We start from the raw sequence: 23948 nt of genomic DNA on the forward strand, positions 1-23948 counted from the left end.
GGCACGTATCTACCGTTACAGAATCATACAGAGTATTTTCAATGCCGAAAAAATCCTGTGTGCGCTCCCTACGCATCCCACCCTCCCCCTTACCATGGCAGCCACTGACCTTTTCACTGTCTCCATAGTTTTGCCTTTTCCAGAATGTCATATAGTTGGAATGATACAGTATGCAGTCTTTTTAGACGGGCTTTTTTCACTCAGTAATGTGCACTTAAGTTTCTGCCATGTCTTTTTATGGATTAATAGCTCTTTTATTTTTTAACACTGAAGTTATTCCATTATCTGGATGCACCACAGTTTATTCACCATGCATTTACTAAAGGGCATCTAGGTTTCTTCCAAATTTTGGAAATAGTGAATAAAGTTTCTATAAACCAACATATGCAGGTTTTTGTGTGGACATAAGTTTTCAGCTCTCTTGGGTAAGTACGAAGGAGTGTGATTGCTGGATCTTTAGGTAAGAGTTATATTTCTTTCGTTTTGTAAGAAACCGCCAAATTGTATCCAAAGTGGCTGCACCATTTTGCATTCCCAGCAGCAATGAATGAGTGTTCCTGTTGCTCCATATCCTCACCAGTGTTTGGTTTTCAAGTTTTCATCTTGATCCTTTACCTCATATTTATGAAAATATTGAATAAATAGATTTGCATGCATTTTTTATGCATGAGTAACTACCAGAGAGGTAGAGATCAGTGTAAGTACAAGTCAGAAAGTATGTGGAAGAATTCCTAGTACATTTGGAAGTGTAAAACTGAAAATAAACATCTGCTAGACATTTTATATCTTTAAATTTATACATTTAAAAACTGCTATTTGAAAATAAATACTTTGAATTTCCTCTGATCCATACTATGCATCTAAATTGTTCAGACAAAGGGAGGAAAAAACAATACAAGATTCTAGCAAATCTGCCAGAGGCAGGTGCTGAGATTTGCTTCCATGAAGTGTCTTCCTTGACTTCGACTTTGACTTTAACTTTGAGGGTAGACACAGGGCTTGAAAAATACTTCAAAGAGATTTTCTGGTCAGCTACGTTTTGCCAAGCTGTTGTAGCTTTCTCAAAGTTTTCAAAACTATCAAATAACAGCGTACATCTCCCAACTCTCACTTGATCAGGAAGAAACTCTGCAAGCAGCATCACAACTTTCAGAATTCTTTATCATGTCACAAAGCAACTGCAGTCAAACTGCTGTGCACTTCAGCTGTAACAAGGCGACGTCGGCATTAAGATGTAATGCTCCGCAGATGCCAGTTTTAGCAAGAGCTCTAATAAGCGTCAGAGGAAACATTATCCCATTAGCTCTTTCAAGTTGGAAATGTGACTTTTATCAATCTTTGAAAGTAATGGTTTGACTTCAAATTTACATGTCACTTTAAAAAGGGGAAAAAATAGTTTGTTCTTACCTATATTGTCCAGAATTTTTATTATCTTTTCCCTCTTTTTCTTATCTTGAACATATCTCCATGAATGGTCACCATCAGTTACCTATTAGCTTCCAGATGGGAGAGAAATTACTGGGATTTTATTAAGAGTTCTTATTATGTTTAAAGACTCTTCTTAATATTTGACAACCCCCACAACACTGCCAGCATAATTAACATCTACTGAATATCCAGTATCTAAAAAAACAAAATATTGACCAACTTCTAGTTCCTAAAGTTGCCAAAGGCATGAAAAGGATGGCTCATGTTTAAAGGTGCTTACAGCTGAGTGGGGGATGCAGAAGTACACATGAATGATGAATGGTTACATTGATACAGTGTTTTGCAAATTACTAAGGTCATACAGACATATTGTTGAATCCTTACAATAACTTGGCAAAATAGTTCTTAAAGATAAGAGAATTTTAAGTAACAAATACTTGGGTAATTTTTTAAAAACACTTTACTTAGCAGAGCTCAACTAGAATCTAAGTCTTGTTTTCCTAAATCCACTGTTCTTTCTACTATAGTATAGCCATAAGAGTTTAAACTAGAAAAGAAAAAAAAGTGATTGTAAAATAAGGCAATTGGTAGAATTCACTAGGAGAAGTGACTGATGGCTAAGGATAAGAGAACTGACATCACCTGAAAAGCTGGCAGGAGTATATCAACACCAAAACACAAACAACCCAATCAGAAAATGGGCAAAGGACCTGAATAGACACATCTCCAAAGAAGACATACAAATGGCCAATAGACATATGAAAAGATACTCAATGTCACTAATCATCAGAGAGATGCAAATTAAAACTGCAATGAGATATTTATCACCTCACACCTGTCAGAATAGCTACATCAATAAATCAACAAACAACAAGTGTTGGTGAGGACGTGGAGGAAAGGGAACCTTTTTGCACTGTTGGTGGGAATGCAGACTGGTGCAGACACTGTGGAAAGCAATAGGAGTCACTCCCAAAAATTAAAAATGGAACTGCCTTATGACCCAGCAATTCCACTTGTAGGATTTATCTGAAGAAACCCAAAACACGAATCTGAAAGAATATATGCACCCTGATGTTCACTGCAGTATTATTTACAATAGCCAAGATCTGGAAGCAGCCCAAGTGCCCATCAGTAGATGAGTGGATAAGAGCTATGATACATTTACACAATGGAATACTACTCGGCTGTAAAAAGGAAGAAAATTTTACCCTTTGCGACAGGATGGGTGGACCTGGGGAATCTTATGCTAAGTGAAATAAGCCAGTCAGAGGAAGATAAGTACCATATGATTTCACTCATATGTTGAATTTAATGACCAAACTGAACTAACAAGCAATATAGAGATAGACTTGTGGATAGAGAGCAGGCAGGCAGCTCTGGTGGGGGAGGGGGGTGTTTCGAGGGATGGAGGGGTTGAGCAATAAAGAAAATAAAAGAAAGAACTCTTGGACATGGACGATAGTGTGATGATTGCAGGGGGTGGGGGTGGAGTGGAGGTGGAAGAAGGTATAAACCGTAATGGGGGGAAAATAAAATAAATTTTAAAAATGCTGACAGGAGTAAAGACATAAGTGATGTCATAAAGTTGGGCTTCTGCTGGGACTTGGCAGGCCCACTGTGTGGATTACCCCCATAGGCTCTCTTCCATGGAATGTCCGCCTGATCCCCAGACTCTCTACTTAGCAACCTTCTGAGAGCTGCTTTCCCGGTGCAACATCAGAAAGATCAAGAGAAACATGCAAGTCAGGGAAGAAATAAGAGCTCTGAATTTCTTTGCTCTTTAATTGATTCAGTTCAATCACTTCTTCTTAGGAACCTAATCCTCCTAAGAAAGGGCTTTTTAAATTTGGGGGCTAAATTAGCCCTTTCGCAGTGTGATCACTAATAATCTTTGGAACCATAAAATGTTAGCACTGTATCTTCTAGAAGACCGAATAATGCCTTAAGGTGAGTTCTACTTTTTTATTTGTTATTTTGCTCTTTTTAAGACTTTTCACACATCCTTATTTACATGTTGTAAAGTGAAAATACAGGTGTGGGCAACAGTAGGTTTATAGTGGTGAGTATGCAAAATACAGTCTATACCTGTATTATTATTTATTTATTAATTATATTAACCCGCATGTCTTTCTACATACAAACAGCTGTAACCCTGCTTCTGGCAGCCCCTGTATATTTATATTTTTTATTATTCTGTGAGGGCTGTATCATTTATTTATCTGAATCCTCATCATTCTGTCCTATGAGAAGCCAGCTAATTAATTCTCTGATGCCCACCTTTCATTTTCTTTATTTCTTTATTGAGGAAACACTAATTGTCAGGCCTATACTCATAAATTTTTTTCACATGTATTATTTTATTTAATCTTCTTTTACAAAAAAATACCAAAAAACTCAAAATGCTAAAGAGAAATTTGAAGCTCAGTAAAGTAATTTTCCCCCACAAAGTCACTTGGTTCAATGGCAGAGTTGATATTTGAACACAAACACTTCGATTCTCCACCCCTTGCTTGTTCCACCTTTTTCAATGCTCTCCAACCAACCTTCAAGGGCCTGAGTTTGGGGCCACTCCGAATCATCATCTGCTGGAGACCAGACACTCAAACTGCTGTTTGCATTTGCTTCCTTGACTCTATAGGATGTGTGAGTACCCTACAAAAGACTCTTGTTAACTCTATCAGCATAGAGTTAAATAAAAGAGCTGTGCACAAATCAAAACCACAGAAAAAAATCTACTAAAATTTTTAGGAATAAAATGTTCTGCTGTGCTGGGTAAGTGCAGAATACAAAGTGTCTACAACATGCTAGATAGTTTGGAGATGTCTTTAGAATACTGATCACTTGTCACTTCCATGCTGCATGCAAAGTCTGGGGAGCTGTTTGTAAACTTGAGTAAAATCACTGGGTATCTTTTGACTTTGTTTCAGCTGGTAGCTTCATGGATAACTCAGTCACATAAAGCCAAAATCATGAAATATGCATGTTGTTGAACTGTTGAGTCACATATCACATATTCTATTAACACATTCTCATTAGATTTTCTAAATGTTATCAAGGCAGCTCATCCTTCCGTGCTTCAGCTTAGCTCTTCCTTCAGATGCCATGGGTCCCCTCCACCACCACCACCCTACCCCTACTTCCCTCTTCTCACACCTCACCTCTCTCTTTCATTTGGTCCCCTTTCCTTCCCCCTCTGTGTCCAGTCTTTTCTCCTTAGTCATTATTTTTGCCCTTTGTTGAACTTACTTTTTCTAACTCATAGACTTTACTACTTTAATACTCATTCTCTTTGCTCCCACTGAAACCAATATTCAAAAGCAACGTTTCTAAACTGTTGTGGCTGATTGTAAATTTAGGCCATACTTTTTAATTTAATTTCTCTTAAACCATTCTGCGTGACCTGTCAAAGCATGTGTGGAGGAAAGTAAATGAATTTGAAGCCAACTACATATGGATTCTAATCATAATTCTGACACTTTTAACAAATGTCTTAGGAAAATCATTTTAAGCTTCTCAGCCTCAATTCCTCAGCTATGAGATGAAATATTAATACCACCATGTAAGGTTACTTCAGAGACTAAGTGAGAGGAGGAATTCAAATTATCTAGCTGTGTTACCTTGGGAAGCTACTTAACCTTTCTGTGAGTCAATTTCTTCATGTTTAAAATGGTATAATAATTACCTCTAGCTCATTGGATTGTGTGCCTATTAAAGTAGTTGACATATATTGCTTAGAACTATGCCTAACACATTGTGATATATGTGTTACTATTATTACTTAATGCCTAACACCAAGCCTAGCATTGAAAGGAGATCTCCTATAGGTAGTTCTTTTCTACAAATGGGATACTAATAAATATATTCTTAGATTATTGACTTGTCCAAAAGGGATAGATGCTCAATGTGTAGACAGCATAACTGGACAGTTGTAGAACATATTAGAAAAGTTGACGGATGAGACGCGGTGACTGATATTAGGGGGTTGAAGAACTGGAAGGAATCAAGAATGGTTTCCTGGTTTATATTTGGATAACTTGATTCATGGTGATATCTTACACTAGGAGAAGAGAAGCAGGCTTTGGTTACAAAAAAAATGGGGGTGGAGGAGTTATGGTACAAGGACTACAGAGTCCATTGCATTTAGCAACACAGAGAGTCACATTGGAAAGACGGTTTATTGAAGTGGTAGAGGAAAGGTGAAACTAGTGGATTGGAGAAAGGATGGCCAATAAAGAAGTAAAAGCAGTAAGAGTAAGAAAGTCCTTCAAGAATATTAACTATAAAGAGGAGAGACATAGAATGTTGTCCAGAGGGTTACACTGGAAAACACAGGGTGTTGTATCAGTAGCTATATTGATTATTCATAACCATAATGTTTTCTTGAGCTGCTAGAATTTTCCAAGTCCTAGATGACAAAGGATAAAAAGTGGTTGAAGAATAGGTTTTAATCCTTCTCAGGAAATAGATATATAGAAAAATTTTTTAAAAAATAAGAAAAAAAGAACATATGCAACATACCAAATACATGGAGCTGAAAATAGTTTTATGAGCATTCAGTCTCAGAGCCATTGTTGTGCTAGAATAGTTGGGTGAGGTTTCATAAAGGCAGCAAGACTTAAGCTTGTTCTTGAGGCAGGCCTAGGACTCCCTTGGGGGCGGGTATAAATGGGGAGAATAGAGCCTCAGGCAGGGGCTTATGCGTGGCAGTCAGAGATTAGAGGGGTAGAGTGAGGAGTGTTTATTCAGCTCATTTACTTATCTTTACTGGAAAGGTGGCTTTGTTTTAAAGCTTTCCCTGTGTCCTGCATGATTGCCAGAAGCGCAGTAGATGCCAAATAAATATTAACCAAGTATTTGCTGGGTAAATGCTGGTTATATAGGAAGCTGACACGTAAGAATTTGCCTGGAGTAAGACTAAAAAGGGAAAATTAAGGTGTTCAGCCTCAGAGAGTTTATTTTGAGTTGCAAATTTGGATCATTATAAATAATATAAAACAACTATTTGGTCTGAGTAATTATAGAACTCAGTTCTAAGGAGTTTAGGGAAAGTTATTGCGGGAGATAACCACCCTATAAAGTCCCCTCATCATTCCCATTCTTTTTTGCCCTTTACTCCTCTAATATCAAGAAGTTTTAATTCAAGTTTTAATAATTTTCCTAGCTCATGGGTCTTGCTCCTGTGAAGCTCACAATCTCATTGAGACCAGCACTGTGAAAAACTGGATACGAAGAACTCACTGGGCGGGTATTAAAAATGGGGATATTTATTTAGAAGAAATGTTGAAGTGAATTCAAACTCGGAGGAGACAACATGAACCAGGGGAAGGACAGAGGGAGGAAGGAGCCAGGGGTATTGTGGAGACAGTCACGCAGCACTGACAAAGGGTTAGAATTAAAATAGCCCTAAACAGTCATGGTTGGTACCTTACTTTTCTGTGACTAATACTTCTAACCCCCCCGGGGATAGACTATCTAGGGTCTTGAAAAAAACCAACAGCTCCCCCTCTCAGCTACTGAAAAGAGGCTGAATGGTTCAGCGAGTTTTTAAAAAATAGACTCTTCCATTTCTTTGAATTGTCAAAGTGTCCTTGATGAAAGGCATGTGAGGCTAAGTACATTTTTAACCTGTCCTTTTGCAGAGAGATGTGGGCATTTAGTCCCTCTGTGCTCGGTGAGGGGCATGGAGAAGCCCCAGTGAAAGCTGTAGCTTTAGCATAGTCCAGTAGGTAAGCAGTTTCCTTTCCTGAGTTACCTACAAATCCCTGCTTCCCCAAGAGCAGCACACAAATTCCCCTGGAGCCATGCTTTTTGAAACACTCATTTGTGACTGTCTGAGAGGTTAGAAAGGGACACTCCTTCGAGGTCGAGCTCCACAGGAGCACAGCCTCTGCTTGTCAGCGATAGAGCCGCCTCGCTGGCTCGCCTGGAGTGGCCCAAGTCCGAGGCTGCTCTTCTTAACGCGGAAAACCTTATTTTTGATAAAGCTCTCCTCTCAGCTGTTATTTTTAAGCTCAGCTCTCCTCTGCTTGACACACATACACTTACTTCTGGGTCTTTTAACAGGCAACTTGGCACACGGAATATCAATGGTGTCTGCCATGCTGAATTCACATGATTTCTCTTAACTTGTTTTTTGTATATGTCTGCTCTTATTTACCCTCCCACCTTGTTTCTTTATTGCCCATTAGTGTCTAGCATTTAATTTGATTATGCAGAGATGGAAGGTTATCAAAGGCCTTTTGTGTCTGAGTGTTAAATAGATGCTCAGAAGGCCCATAGCACATTGCCAAAGAGTTAGTATTGGATCCGGTTTCTTAACGGGAAATGAGAACAGTCCTATGATACTTTCTGGTACAAGTGATTGGCCCCTTTAGCATCTATATCTCCACACTTACCATGACATGCTTGTCAGAGACATGCTTGGAACCTCAGAAATCAAGAGAAGAGCAAGTACGTGATGTGGGGAAAAGAACCATTGTCAGGAGATCCTTTAGGTGATCTTGGCAAAAAACAAAGCTCTTAGGATTCTTACTTTATAAAAAGATCATTTAGTGACTTCTAATATGCCTTTAAACTCTAAAATATTACTTGCTATATCTCCTGTTTGTCTTAGTCCCCACAAGTTTCTGCTTCATAGGCATTCATATAATTTTCCTGTGTGTGTTTTGTTTTGGAAGACTCGTGTTCTGCCATCAAATGTAAATGTCCACTGCAGTTCAGGGCTTACACACAGAGTGGGGTTTGCATAGGGACCTTACATTTAGTGTTTTTAAAAAATCAGTGGTCAGAAAAATCACTAGAAAGCAGTATTTTGGTGGTAGTCAAATGGTAAGAGTTGGAAACTTCTTCGATGCTTTTAGTTTTGTGACTTTATTTTAGGAATCAGACTACTTAATTATGCCTTTTCCACATTTGGGTGGTACATATTTTTGTCATCTTCTTCATTCCTCAAGGTTCTATGTGCTTTATGGGGGAAAATGTCCACACACTGTCACCCTGTGATCAATCCAAATATAGGCTTCATAACCAATAGTCTGAAGTTAAAACTCTCTGCTCATCCACGGTCCCAATGCATTAGAACATGTTAGACCTGTGAAGAAAATATAGTGAGTACAATGTTTTCTGTTATCTTTCCTCCCTTTCTCAATTTTAAATTAATATAAAACAAATGATACAATGAACACATAGTTGTCATCTCCTGTGATATTCTTGATTATCACTTCAACATTAAAAAATGTTCCTTTTTGTACTTTTCATACCTAAAAATGATAAACAATCACTATAGCGGTACATAGAAATAGCAGTTATACTTGCTTGTTGATTCTAGGGTGTTAACTCCTAGAAGCCTCATAATCAATAGTGTGCATGTGTGTGTGTGTGTGTGTGTGTGTGTGTGTGTGTGTGTGCATGTATGTGATTTAGTCAGTCATTTTCACTCTTCAAGTTGTATTTCATGGTGCTGAGCAAATAGCATTGTAAAGAGAGAGGAATTTTTTTTCACATTACCCTCAATAAATGAGTTTAACCACAATACAAATCTTATAATCCACCTCTTCAATCCCACTGTCAGTGGGACAAATCCAGTAGCTTTAGAGGTAAGCCTTCAAATATACTTCCACTGACAGACTGAAGTTTGTTTTAGGAAAAGTCAAGGTCCTGCAATCCTTTGCATTTATTGGAGTTTTCTGTTCCTGTGGCTTCCAAGACTTCACTGATATTAGGCTTTCAGTGTTGAGAGGTCCATGGTGTGGGGCTTAGGTCAGTTCCTTCTTTCTTACTTAGATTATGTGTGTTGAAACCTGTATACCGCTGTTCTAGAGTGAGTTGGGGGACTACTGCACTGTCAGTGTGGCTGTGTCCTTGCGCGCCTTTTCTAAAGAACCAAGGGCAGGGATCTCAAGTCAGTCAGTGGGAAGTCAAGCTGGGATTGCTTTCTAGAAGCAAGCAGAATTAAAATCACAGGTCTTATTTCTAGAGAAGAACTACTTTCAAAAGGATTGATAGGGAAGCCTAGACTCGGAAAGAGTGCCCTGATGAAATAAAATTTAAAAAACAGACTTTCACAGCATTCCCTTTTCTTATAAAAGGAGAACAAGAAAAATCCTCTGGTTATAGCCATAGTCCTGGAATAGTTTATCTTGAGTCCTAAGGTACAGAGGAAAGTCAGGGATATAGACAGAGCCTTTATTTGGCTCTGAAGCAAAATATATGTTTTCTAATGTTACTTATACAATTGTTACCAGGCTTCTGTGTGCAGCACAGATTGTGAGGGACCCTCAAGTGGTTGCTGAGGGTCTAATCACCATCTAACATACATAATACAGGAATGTCAGTAAGGTCTATGAACCCAACTGTGCCATCCCCATTGTCTGGGGTGCAAACCGAGCACCTCCAGCAGTCACGCCTCATGGAGATCAGGAGTTTTTAATTATTTTGTTACCTAATAATGATGTAAGAAGCAGAGATAGAAAGATACCAAAAAAGAGAGACTGAGAATATTATCTGTGTGTACAAGGAGCTGATCTAGATAACTTGAAAGTATTTTTTGGTGAGTTGCACTGCATTTCAAGGTCTAGTTAGCACCTTACATTACACTTGAAACAAACTGGAAGCAGTGCAGGATATGGGGTCACATACTCAGAGGTAGAAGCCGCGATGAGCTTGGCCGTGGCCAGTGTTTAGCAGGGGTTTTCAAGGTGCTCAAGAGGCGAGAACAGTGTGGTTGCCTGTGCTAATGGTCAAGGGGGTGGCATGCCCAAGAGAGGCAGTAGCAGGAGTAGAGTTCTGGGTCACCTCCTAGCCACATGGGCAAAGTGTAGCAGCAGGCGGATCCAGGACTCCTCATCATTAGGTCAAAATGATGGCTTGTCAGGCAGATGTGTTTGTAAACTAATGACTTTCACAGTGTGATGAGATTAAAAATGAAGCCTAATTGCTTCCACTGATTTAACCCTTGGAATGCTTCCAGGCACGCCGACAGCCATGTGTCTTTAATCATGTAAGTTAATCACCTTTGGGCATATATCAGAAAGCAGTGGCTTGTAGGAAGTCTGGGAAGCAATACTATTGTGTTATTCAGTTACACGTCTAGGGCTGTCATCCATTCAAATAAGGACACTGAGAAGTTGGCCACAGTGCCCTTAAACTAGTGTTTGTTAGTAGCAACTGACACAGGCAATTACATGGCTTTATAATTCAGAAAAAATAGAAATTAATATCTATTCTGGGTGGGGTTTTTTTTTTAAGTGGCTTAAAAAAAAGCTCTTAGTGATAGCAGAGTGAGAGGAGCAAGTCACCTTGATCCCCCTAAGGCCACCACGAACTTCAGTCATAGCTCTGGAAGAAAGTCAGAATTGGAAAATGGTCTAATAATCAGGCCAGTCTGATTAATAGTGACAATTAGTGTTGGACTATAGTGCATAACCAACTGATTATGAATCATTTGAGCACTTTAGGTAAATTTTCAATACAGGCAATTAAAATGAAAAGACTCATGATGCTTACATAATGACTTCATTAAATTAATTCAGTTCTGAGGTTGGAGGAAATTTTCTTTTGTCACAAGGAACCAGCAGAATTTGACTTCCATTCACTTTTGTTTAAAAAGAGAACTGGAGAAAACCCTTAACTAACACACACACACACACACATACACACACACCCCGCATTGAAAGCACCTATTCTTTTCTGAAAGTGAACTGTGTTACTGTGGAAGAAAGACCTGAAGGTGAGAGCATGGATTGTATTCCTGTCCTTATTTGGATGAAGTAAATCTTGCCCTTGGTTATATTTTGTATTCTGCTAAGTGCACGCATTGTTAAGGTTAAAAGAATTTATTGTGGAGTGATCTGTAAGGGACAGACACTTCAAAGAGATAAATACTTCATTCTGTTACATAAACAATTGACTCAAATCATTTGCTTCATGATAAAAAACAAAGCTGGAGCCATATCCAAATACTGCAGTATCAGTGCAGTCAGGGGAACAAAGATTCCTTTAGGTGAAGTGCAGTCACTCAATCAAAGTGGGAATAGTTTTGTAGAATGAGACAAAGGGAATGGAAGAGACTCTCTAGGTCTGAGTGGGTTTTATAGTTCTCAAAATGCATTTGCCTTTAAGTTCTACAAACACTCTGTAAAGTAGGTCTCGGGTGTTTTAAGAATAACCAATACTTATTTAACAGTTTCCCATTTATAAAACTCCATGCATTTCCTCTTAATTTCCTTGATTCCTCTCATAATTTTTAAAGACGAAAGAAAAAAGACTCAAAAAGTTCAAGTATTATAATTTGTCCAAAACCACAGCACTAGTAACAGCAGAAAAACAGGTATTCTAACTAGTTTTTTGTCCTACACACTATCTCCTGTTCCTCCTATTTCTTAAGACCCTTTCTTCTACTTCATGAATGACCTTTTCCAGAATTGATTCTTGCATTCACTGGATTCTTTTCTAACTCTCTCTAGTGAAAACTTCTTTAAATTCCATCTTATGTGTGATAATGTTCCTTCCTTTTAGTTTGTATCTCATTCCCAGTTAGATTGTGGTCTCTTTGAAGGCACACACTGCAGTTTCTAGCAGGCCTGGGCCTTCACGGCAGGTAGGATAAAGCTGTGCAAATCCCCACACCAGGGCACACCATTCTAGCATATCATTTCTCCTAAAATGCAGGACTACCAAGGCAACAGTGAAGCCCTTCGAGCTGCTGGCGCTGCAAGGCTGACTTGGCACACTCCATGCAGCAACTTGCTTCTGAGCTCAAGCTTCACTTGACACAACACAATTACAAATTACCAAATAGCGTGGACCTTAAAAATTCAATGCACTTAGATTTAATCAAAATGTTAAATTCAGAAATGCCAAAAATTACTGTGAGAATTAAGGGCTCGTTGACCTTTATCTACTCTACTTCCTATAATAGCTTTACCATTGCTCACTGCTGTTTGGGGAGCATTTGTCAGTGGCATTCACCCTTAACAATGTTTCTGGAGAGTTTAGAAAGCAGGTGTGTGTGCATAGCTTATGTCTACATATTTGTGTATTACATTATCTGGTCACCAGTTTTCTCCTTCATTCATTCTCCTATCTCTTCTCATCTTCAGCCCCTTACTTTTCCTGGATTCTTTGCTCCTAGGTGGTAGGACTTGGGCTAAGGGGCTAGCCCAAGCAATTACTTACAGGTTTGCTAATCTATCAAATTCAAATCAAAAGAATCTGATTCATAGGGCTATTTCCACCAAATATTATGTGCATGGAGATGCTCTGTAAAGTGTCACATGTCACTTAAGACTACTTCTCCCCAGAGTTTTAAACAAAAGCAAACAGATACAAATGAACATCCCAGGCAGTCATCTGTAGGAGAAAAAGTCTTGGAACGCCCATCACCTTTCTTTTATTTCTCTCTTCTGATCTTGATGATGGTCTTCATGGCACTGCCACTTGTTAGGTGCCTGGCTTCCTTCCCAGGTCAGTTTGTAAGTTCTCTGTTCATAGTAACTGTGTCTCATTCACCTACAAATGACATATCAACCATGCCTTGGAAGGGGAGAGGCTTAGTCTTTACCTGCTGAGTCTTGGTGGTACAAAGGTACTAGATTTATTAGATTTATGAAGCTTATTGGCTTCATTCTCATTGCCTTACAATTGTTCTTTGAACACAGGCATTTTGGGCACTAGCTAGCAGGCCTCTCTTCACCCAAGCAGAATTTTCTCTTTTTTTTTTTCTCTAAATCTAAGCTCCCCCAATATTTTGACACTTCTTTCAGATGTTTCGATGAGTTCACCCTATCTTTTGTTTGTTTGTTTTTTACTCTATCTTCTTACTTTAGCCCTTTGGTACCTAGAGCCTAAAGTTTTTACATTAGTCTCTGCTTTCAGAGAATTGCACCCTATGCATAAAAACCTGTTAGCTCCTTGTATCAAGCCAAGAATTACTCTCCTGGCTTTCAAATTCCCTTGTAATCCAACACCTCTTCCACCCAACTTCCCCTCGTTATTCTCATTCCTATCTCTTGGCCTTTACCAAGATAGTCCCCCAAACTGTACTTCCTTTCTCCTTTGCCTCTGCCTCATTTCCTACTCTATACAACATAAGCTCACAAGCTCGTGGCCTGTCTTGTCAACCACTATATCTCAGTACATAGAAAACTTCCTGGTGCATGATCAGCTCTCAGCCAGTATTTGGGGCTGTCCCTCAAGGTCCACTTCAAAGCTCATTATTTTTAAAAATCTACCCTGTTTTATTAAATTATTGTATTGCTCATGTTTATCTTCATTTTCATCAGCTGATTATAAGCTCCTTGAAGATGAGACCTATGCCTTTCATCATTTGCTTCTCTCAGAATGTCTTGATAATGTGAGAAAGTAAATATTCTGCTTTGGGGAAAGGTCTGTAATGACACAAGGATGATTCATAAAATTAATTAATCATTTACTATTTGCCAGGCACTATTCTAAGATCTGAGATGGTGACCCAGATAAACTGGGCTCTGTGTCTTCACTGCCAGTGGCTACTTATATAATCTCTGTTGATACACCTAAATTCTCTGAGCTTTGGGCAACTCCTTTATAAACTAAAAGGGTTTAACTAAGTTACTTCTAATGTCTCTTCCAATTGTAGGATTATCTACATTTTATTTTATTTTATTTATTTATTTATTTATTTATTTATTTATTTATTTATTTATTTATTAAATATATCTTTATCAATTTCAGAGAGAGGAAAGGAGAGGGAGAGAGAGAGAAACATCAATGATGAGAGAGTCATTGATCGGCTGCCTCCTGTACACCCCTGACTGGGGATTGAGCCCACAACCTGGGCATGTGCCCTGACCTGGAATCGAACTCTGATCGCCTGGATCGTAGGTCGATGCTCAACTGCTGAGCCATGCCCGGCTAGGCTATCTACATTTTAAATGTTTACTTATTGATTGATGAGTGGTGTTCTATAAATACTTGCTGATTAACTAATACTATAACCTTTATCTTTCTAAACTCATGATTGTGTACTTTAAATTTCTTTTAATTAATTTATTTGTTCAACAATGTGTACTGAATACTCCTATGTAATAAGCAGCATGCTAAAAATGCTAGAGGTACAGCAATGAACATAATTCCTGCATCCTGAGACACGATGCCTCTCATACCATAATGCACTGGATGGACCAGTGACCAAATTCACTTAAATTTCTCTCATAGTGTTGCCAGTGGAAATAGGGCTCTTTCATGGAGACACAAAAAAAGCATTTCAGGGACCCACGCATAGGAAGTTGAGGTGTAGTGATAAGATTTATTTATTGGAACTGGAACAAACACAAAGGACTGTCCCCAGGTGCTCAGTGTCTTATCCATGACCAGGTAGCTTAGCTCTGTCCCACTGTGGGTGAAGACCACCCTCGTCTTCACCAAGGCCTAAAGATGGGCCAGAGTCCGGAGATATTGTGCCATTACTCAGCATCGGCAGGGCATCGGAAGCTGCCATAATTCAGTTTAGTCTATGTCAAAGCTTAGTCCATCTCAGTCTCTGTCCCCACCTGGTGAACTTAGTCTCTGTTCCCAGCTGCACTCTGGCCCCCTATGTCTGCCCGGCCCCCACGGCTGCAACAAGTGAGAACACACGGCTGAATGAATGCTGGCTGCCGAGAGGGGTCTTTGTTAAGCTTTCATTATATTACCTTGGGCTTTGCAGAGAGAGGCTTTCTTTCAAACTAACCAATCTCTTTCCTAATCCTTCCTGGGCTTGTGCTGGACCTTCTCCCTATCCAATCCCTTTCCTAGATCTCCGGGGTTTCATGCTTTCATTCAATCCCATCCTTTCCCCAGGTTAGACACCTCCCTGTTGTGGTTGCCATCCTGGCTTCTATTGCATTGGTGCCCGGCAGAATTCCCCGCCTCTCCCTTGGTAATCCTGGCTAATAGCTAGTTATCCCCCTGGGGAAACTGGAAAGCTGACCTCCAGAGGATTAAGCTCCCCTGGCGGTGGATGTGGCTTTCCCCTGGGGTGTCTGAAACTGTAACATCCAGACTGAATCAGGCTCAGCCAGGGTAGCTCCCTGCTCTTTTGTTAACTCCTAGCTGCCTACGCTAACAATAGAAGAGTAAAATATTGCTGAACATTCCACTCCAAGTTCAGCAAGCTGGTATAATCATTCTTAGAAGCATAAAATATTTACTTTGAAAGAAATTTAAACGAGTAAATAAGTAAACAAAATATTCCCTAGAAATCTAACTTTATTTGGGGGCTTTTCTAGATCCAGGGTTTTAAGCTATTGCCTCAGTGACTACTATTTTGGAAAAGATGAAAGTTAAAGTGTTCTGTGAGCTTTCCCTCTACGTACTTAACTAGAGCAGCTCCATTTCAAATCTATTTTATAGACTGAAATTATGCTGCTCAAGTTTTTTTTAAATATATATACACTATTCTAGATAACTCATTTGAATTAAAAATAAACTAATAGGCTGTTTTACATAGAATCATTTAATGTGACTGGTGAATCCAGGTCAGTATGTATTTTACTAATATTTATAAAATGTAATTCTCATTATCCTTTGATAGGCTAAGGGACTGTGATATAGAACCCCCCTAAAGCCTTCAGGGAATCCAGTAGTACAGCATTTAGATGCATTTTTCTTGTTGCATTTGAACTTCCAGCATGAACATCCACAACAATGCTGTAGAGCTTATTGTTTTGACAGAATCAGTCTCATCACATGTATTAACTGGTCATTTGCAGTTAAAGACAGCATCTTGGGGAGGGGTTGTTCTGACATCCTCAATTACTCCTGCACTGGACTCTTCTGAGCAAAGTGAACTTGAACACATTCTAGATTTTTGGTAGGTGAAAAAGGGATTAAGCATATATCACAAAAGTTAAATTCATTAATAATACAACAGAACTTTAAAAGTGATTTTTTTTTTATAAAGCTCAAGTCCATACCAGAAAGCCACTTAAATAAATAATATCATACTGGATTTATTAAGCACTAGGAAATAATATTTTCATTATTTTTGATTATGAAACAAAACAATTAAGGATAAAGCAGATATAAATATAACATAGTCTACGTGCACTAAAAGAAATCCAGTGGGCCACCTTCTAATACTGAAATGGCTCATTTATCTTTAAAGTTTTTATTTTATTTTTCAGTTGCAGTTGACATTCAATATTATATTAATTTCAGGTATATAGCATAGTGGTTAGACATTTATATAAATTACCAAGTGATCTCCCTAATAAGTCTAAAACCCACCTGATACCATACAGAGTTACTACAATATTATTGACTATATTCCCTATACTGTACTTAAGAAAAGCAATCAATAAGAAGCTGTTAAAGACACTCTTAGCTCACAATATGCTTGTCTGATGTCCAGCGCCTCAATTCACTAGTGTGTGGGACAAATGACCTCTCTTCAGGTTGTCCCAGCCTCGGTTTACTTCTTCAAAAGAATACTCTTAATTTAGTTTGAATTCTGGGTTGGAAAGGAGAACTTTGATGACCTTTAAACACTTTTCTTCCCCAAGATCTTCAAAAGTAATTTAGCTAGTTTCAGCTCACAGGCCTTAAAAACACTCCTTTGTCCTGAGATTGTAGCAAGAACGTATTGGCCAAGACATTTTTCATAGAGTCCTTTTCATGTCAGGCCCTACCTTGAACTGTCCTTGTGCTTAGGGTTTCTGCAAGTTGGTTTCCCTGCTCTGACTCTAATAGGCTCACAAATGCTTTTATGCTTTGCCTGTAACCACAATTGTGTTAACAAATGAGCTTCAAAGAGCTAAAAATCTGATCTTCAGCTAATTTGTCGTTTAGACAACTTTAGAGAGTTTATCTAAAGTAGGATACTTTGTATAATTTCAAAGTCAGATATGAGATGATCACAAGTTTTAAATATTTTTTTTTTAATTAGGAAACTAAGAAAGTTAGAGTAACTAGACTGAGATCTCTCTGTTAGCCTTTGGGACTTGTTTAGATTATGGGTTAAACTAATGGCTGCTATTGTCCTCTTTCTTGAGGGGCCAGTTGAATTAGGAAATAAAGTATACTCAAAGTCTGCGTTTTGTTTTGTTTTATATAGTCACAATATTCTTCTCTATGAAGATGGGCATGCTGTGGTGGCAGATTTTGGAGGTGAGATTTCCATGAATACCTTAAGTGATGTCAGTTTCTTCCTCCTTCCTCGTTTGTGCCTAATATTGTGTGCCTGATGTTAAAACTGATTTCACCCTGTCAGCAGTACTTATCTCAGTCATTCAAATCTCAATGACCCTGATTTTCTTAAAGTATATTATTTCTTCTCAGTCCCCCACCCCTCTGATATCCTCAGCTAAAATAAAGAAACTGAGAATTTAAAGAAGATAGAGGTTTCTTAGGGTTTCGAAAATTGAGCTGTAATCTTTGGCCTCGGTTTTAAGATATTTCACTTGACATGGATTTGTTTCATTTCCCGCAGAATCAAGATTTCTCCAGTCTCTGGATGAAGACAACATGACTAAACAGCCCGGGGTTTGCTGCTGCTTGCGTTCCCTATAATTATGAAACAATTAAAATGTGTAAACTCAGCATGAGAGGAAGTGAGAGGAGAGCAGTTTTAAGTGGAAGAAATGTCATTGTCCCAGGGGCAGGATAATGTTTTATGCTTTTATTTTCAGTAAGCCCTCCAAAAACCTATTTCAAGGTTCTCCCAGAGAAATAGATTAGATATATATTTGGGAAATGTTATGAATACCGTAATATAGAATTTGTTTCAACTGTAGCTGAAAAGTACATGGCAGGCATGGATAATTGGCTCTCATATTTAGATCTCCTTATTACATAGCATAGTTAAGACTTAATAGGTAACTCACTATAAAATTTGTAGCTCATCAGCATCTATTAACAACTGGTTTTCCACTTTAATATGATAAGGCGGGAGGTGGTATAGCCAAGCATTAATGTTTAAGTAAAATAGTATAAGTGATAACTTATGAAACAAGCATAATTGTACTCAAATGTTTGCAATTAAATTCATCACCTGCCCTCCCCTCCACCCCCCACCCCCCCAGGAACAGAGCACGCTTCTCTTTCTGGACTATCTGTGCTATATAATTACCCAAGCCTGGGGGACCTCTTCAGGCCTCCCTTTTCCTGCTTCTGCTGGCACATAACTCGATCATTTCCCCTGGCTGTGTCTGTCTTTTCTTCATTTCAAGTTCATCCCAGCTTCTTTCCCCCTGCCGCAGTTCAGGCCTCATCTGCTCCCGGGCTATGGCAGCAGGCTTCTAACTGCGGTCCTCTCTCCCAGCGCAGGCTTTGCAGAATCACCCGGGCGCTGCCTTGACGGTTGACTCCCTCCTTAGACCATCAGCAGTGCCCACTTCCCGTAGGCCAGAACCCCAGTCCTTTGCCTGGCAGCCTCCCGCCCCGCCCAGTCAGGCCCTGACCCCTCTGTGACCTCCCATCCCATGCCAAGTTCTCTCAGGTTCCCCGTGTCCCAGCACACAACCCACCTATCCATCTTCCAGACATGCCATTGGCTCTCACATCCCTGCGACTCTGCAGCGTGGTGCTCGCTGCAGCCCACCTGGAGGAAGCCTACGTTTCTTGCAGGGCCCAGGAAATTGTATTTATTTTAAGTACCTCTCTTTCCATAATCTGTGCGCCCTTCCACCTCCTCCCCATACACTTTTCTCTCTGTGTTTTTGCAGCGCTTTGCACTACCGGGTTGCACTTTTATTCATTCAGCAAACATTTATTGAGGGCCTACCATGTGCCAGGCATTGTGCAAGGGGCCAGGAGTGCACAGCGTCCTGGATCTCCAGGAGCTCGTTTTCTAGTGAGGGAAACACTAATAAGGAGATCAATTCGAAGCAGCGTGCAGTTTCATGATCAGGTGTGACAGAGCCCTGGGAGCTCAGGTGGGATGAGTAGGTGTAAATCAGGTGTGGGAGACACAGGAGGGGTTGCCAGGCAGTGTAAACAACAGTGTGAACAAAGGGGTGGATGAGAAGTGCCAGACTTTCCGGGGGCACTTCATGTAGCTTGGCACTGTTGGCATGTACTGCGTGAGGGAGAAAATGTGAGAGATGGGTTAGAGAGGAAGGCGGGCAAAACGTGATGACTAAGTTGTATCAAACTAGGATTATACATGTTGGCGTCCCCAGTTAGCTTTCACCCATTCATTCAATAAGCATTTATGAAACACTTTCTAGATGCCAGGCATTCATTTAGGAACTGGGGATATTATAGTGAACAAAATTAAGTTCTTGTTTCTATGGAGCTAATATTCTACTAGAAGAAGACAGACTCTGAACAAGTTAGCAAAATAAGTGGCAGGAAGTGTTATGTAGAAAAAACTAAGCAGAGCGTATGAATGTAGGGTGAAGAGGGTGCCATTTAGATAGGGTGAGAGAGAAAGATAACATTCCATAAGAGACCTGATATGGGAGTTACCCATGTCAGGGAAAGTGCAGTGTAGAAAGGGGAAACAGCAAGTGCAAAGGCCCTGAAGCAGCAGAGTTCTTTGTGTGTTCAAGGCCAGAGTGACTAGAGTGAAATAAGCAAGGAGAAAAATTATAGGACGTAAGGCCAGGGAGGTGTGAAGGGTGTGTCCTCTTTTGACAGGACACAGAGACCTCATCTAGTATCTGGGACCTAGAGAGAGCTAAATCAGTGGTGCTCAACCCAGGTTGCACATTTAAATAACTTTGGGAACTTTTTAAAAGCGTACTATCTACATCTAATTCCCAGAAATTCTGATTTTATTGGCCTAGGGTTGATTTTTGTGTACCTCTATCTTTTAAAAGTTCCCCCAGGTGATTCTAAAAATGCAGCCAGTTGAGACTCTCCGACTAAACAAACTTTCTCGTTGAATGGAATTGAATTGCATTTCCCCAGCAGCAAGTTACATCCTTTTATCGTGGTAGCATAGTCTTTAAGCACAGCACTACTCTAAATTTGTTTTGAAGGCTATTTTGTTTCTTACCAGATATGTGGCCTTATGTGAGTTTGCTAATTATTCTATTACCCGCCTGTGAGAAATTGGGCATACTGTATGCCTACTCCCACTTATGCAATGTTATGACACAACACATCATCTGCTGTATAAATGGAGGCTGTGCGGAATGTGAAAGCTCACGTGGAAGAATGCATGTGAGCTCCCTAATCGGAATAAAGATGTTCTTGGAAAGCTATAATTATGCATGATTTCAAAATAAGGTAGACACTTCAAAAGAATTACCAACAGCCAGCACTACACACAGAATTGCAGTAAGAATACTGGTTTCCTTCTGTGGATATCCAAAGAAAGATGGTTTTTGGCAAAGTTCATTGATATGATTGTGGAGCCAAGGGGTTTTAGACCTGGAAGGGCTTTCCTCCTGTTATGCCCTTGAGGAATCTAAATTCCAGAAAGCATAAGACACTTGTCCAGAGCTCCCCAGATATTGGCAGAGCCAAACCTAGAAGCTGCATCTTCTAACTCAAAATCTAGTGCTGTTTCCTAAACCGCAAGTAAATCAAATGTATGCATTTGCATTTCAGAATGGAAATATCCTAAAACTGAAAAATACTTAATTGCAAGAGAAAAGAATGCAAATAATGTCATATAAACATGAGGATAGAAATTTGTACAGAGAAACTGACTTGTAACATTTCTGTGCTTTATTTCTGGGATATTTCACAAGAAGCTTTTAGAAATTACAGGTCTGGGCAAACAAAGGAGATATGACAGACCTGATCCTGCCAGTGAGAAATCTCCTTCATAGGTATATTCTGGGCACTCCAGGAGGCACTATTTATGGGCCTCATTTAGTGATTTCCTAAATTACAACCTGAAAATCTAAGGGAGGGAAGGTGCCTCCCACATTGTGTAGATTTACTCCCAGGGAAACATAGGTTTCCTGGATGAACCCATGGCTGGCTATTCAGAAACTTAAGGCTTCTGGGGAAACATGCTCAGAGGTAAACAAACAAACAAACAAATCTTCCAATGATTAAAAAAAATGCCCTGTGAAAAACTGAACAACAGTAAGCACATTATTTATCTATAAACAAGCCAATTTATTGCACAAATTGAGGGCAGTCCAGTATGGATGTTATTTCACGTTTAGGTCTTGGGAGAATATTGGGAGAACACTTAAAAGTCCTTACTAAGAAGAGCACTGCTCTAGGGTGGAAGAAGTAAACACATGGTAAATAGAATAACTGTGGTTGCCTCTCCACACACAGAACCTGCGCTGGATGGCCCCCGAGGTGTTCACGCAGTGCACGCGCTACACCATCAAAGCCGATGTCTTCAGCTACGCTCTGTGTCTGTGGGAACTTCTCACCGGAGAAATTCCTTTTGCTCATCTCAAGCCAGGTAAGCGATGCTGCAATTAAAGTTTCTGTTTTCCTTAGTTCTGTACACTTTTACAACTTCAAGAAACACTTTTTCCCCCCAAAATGAATGATTAGTCTTGGCAGGTTGGCAAGGGGAGAGGTAAGTAAACAATCTCAAATTGTTTTAAGGTGTGTGCCCAATCCAGAAAACTTAATGATCTAATTCTGTGATTTTAGACATAGGCACACAAAAGTGTAGGTATATTTTATTAAAGTTTAGGGCTTCGCTTTGTCTGTTATTAATAAAACAAGCAAATGACTATGACCATGTGACATGTAGGTACAAATAATGTGGACAGTGCAATAATCATCTTTAGATATTAGATTCCAGAAGTGTCTTTCTAGTGTGTATGGAGGGGTGAGTTGAAAGTAGCGACGCAGAAAAATAACTTGTCAAGACTTCTTTCTGCTTGTTTCACATTTTACAAAAGAGAATTACTTTTCCTAATAATTTTGTGTTACATATATGGACACATTCCAAAAATGGGCCTCTGAGAGTGAACCTAATGTTGTTGATTATATATATTATACTCTATGTCCCTGTAGATGGTGGAGTAAGGGAATTTAAACACAGGATTTGAGGTTTAAAGTAAAAATTTTTTTTTTTTTAATATATCTTTATTGATTTCAGAGAAAGAAAGGGAGAGAGAAAGAAAGATAGAAACATCAATGATGAGAGAGTCATTGATTGGCTGCCTCCTGCACACCCCTGACTGGGGATCGAGCCTGCAACCCAGGCATGGGCCCTGACCGGGAATCGAACCCCGATTGCCTGGATCCTAGGTCGATGCTCAACCGCTGAGCCACACCCACCTGGGCTAAAGTAAAATTTTAATTGCATCGCATCTGTCTCTTCATTTTATTTCGGTTTCTTTCATGTCTTGTCACACTGTTTACTTACTCATATCCAACATTAGGCTGGAAAGTACTTAAGGACTTTGCATCCCCCAAATCAAGCATGCATGAAAGGTTGTTTACAAATTAAATCATAAATACATTTTAAACAAATTATATTGTAAGCTCCTGGTGGCCAGCCTATCACGATGTATCAGAAGAATAAAGTCAAAAGTGATCATAGGGAAAGACAAATCTTACAAACACGTATGCTCGTAAGGTAAAAGTCTTAACCAGGATCATCATAACGATTAGTGTTCATGTACAGAGCAAAAGATGCATTTCATATTTTCTTCTCAAGGTATCTTTCTCCTTAATACCATGTGGTCTTTAATTACATTCAGCAACAGTGTCTAACGGAGAGCTTTGCACAAATTATATGGTCTATTAAGTACAATGATTATTGAATTGTCCTAATCTCTCTCTGTATACTCTCCATAGTTTTAAATGATGAGAGTTTGCCATTATTATAGTGTGGATATAGGAGCTCTGCTTTGAACTGAACCAACCTTGCCAATCGTGACGTTTTCCTCTACGTGCTGCTATCTCTTTACCCCTCAGAATTTTCATTCTGATTAAGACTAGTGACTATATTAAAAAATCCACTAATTCTAAATAATCCAATAATTCTAAATCTAGTGTAGTATTTTTCATAGGAGAGAGATATATCTTCCTTCCTTTCATTTTCTTTGTCGGCCCATTCACCTATTCCTGTTGATTTCATGTCGTAAACACCTCTTGGATTTATCTACTCCTTACCCCCATCCACCACCATCCTACCTCAAGCCACCATCTTGATCATTTATACTGCAACAATGTTAAAAAAAAAATAAAGTTTATTAAAGGATAATTTATATACAGTAAAACTTATCGTTTGAGGTTAACAGTTCAAAGAGTTTTAATAAGAACGTACAGTTGTATATCCACAAATACGATCACAAGATAGTGCATTTCTATCCCTTCAGAAAGATCCCTGATGCGACTTTTCCCACCTCCAGCCCCTGGCAACCACTAAACTCATTTCTGTGCCTACAGGTTTGCATTTTTCAGAATGTCATGTAAATGGAATTGTGTGGTTGCTTTCATCAGTAATTAATACTTTTACATTCCTGTGTGATATTCCGTTGTGTTGATGTACCTCAGTTTATTTATGCATCGACAAGTTGGTGGTCATTTGAATAATTCTCACTTTGGGGCTATTATGAATAAAATTGCTAAAACCATATCTTTGTATGGATGTTTCATTACTCTTAGATAAATATGTAAGAGAT

The 23948-nt window shown here is 39.2% G+C and overlaps 1 protein-coding gene across 2 annotated transcripts in view; it reads left to right on the forward strand.

Moving 5' to 3' along the window:
- TNNI3K (TNNI3 interacting kinase) overlaps positions 1-23948 on the forward strand; it is a 280278-nt gene that overhangs the window by 169562 nt on the left and 86768 nt on the right. For both annotated transcript variants that reach the window (XM_087820522.1, XM_016216806.2), the window contains 3 exons: positions 17501-17553; positions 17876-17928; positions 21631-21763. In XM_087820522.1, coding sequence (XP_087676648.1) covers positions 17501-17553; positions 17876-17928; positions 21631-21763 — 239 coding nt within the window. The remainder of the gene's footprint in view (positions 1-17500; positions 17554-17875; positions 17929-21630; positions 21764-23948) is intronic.

The sequence above is a fragment of the Miniopterus natalensis genome, chromosome 9 (genome assembly GCF_054644295.1).
Source record: "Miniopterus natalensis isolate mMinNat1 chromosome 9, mMinNat1.hap1, whole genome shotgun sequence".
Taxonomy (NCBI): Eukaryota; Metazoa; Chordata; class Mammalia; order Chiroptera; family Miniopteridae; genus Miniopterus; species Miniopterus natalensis.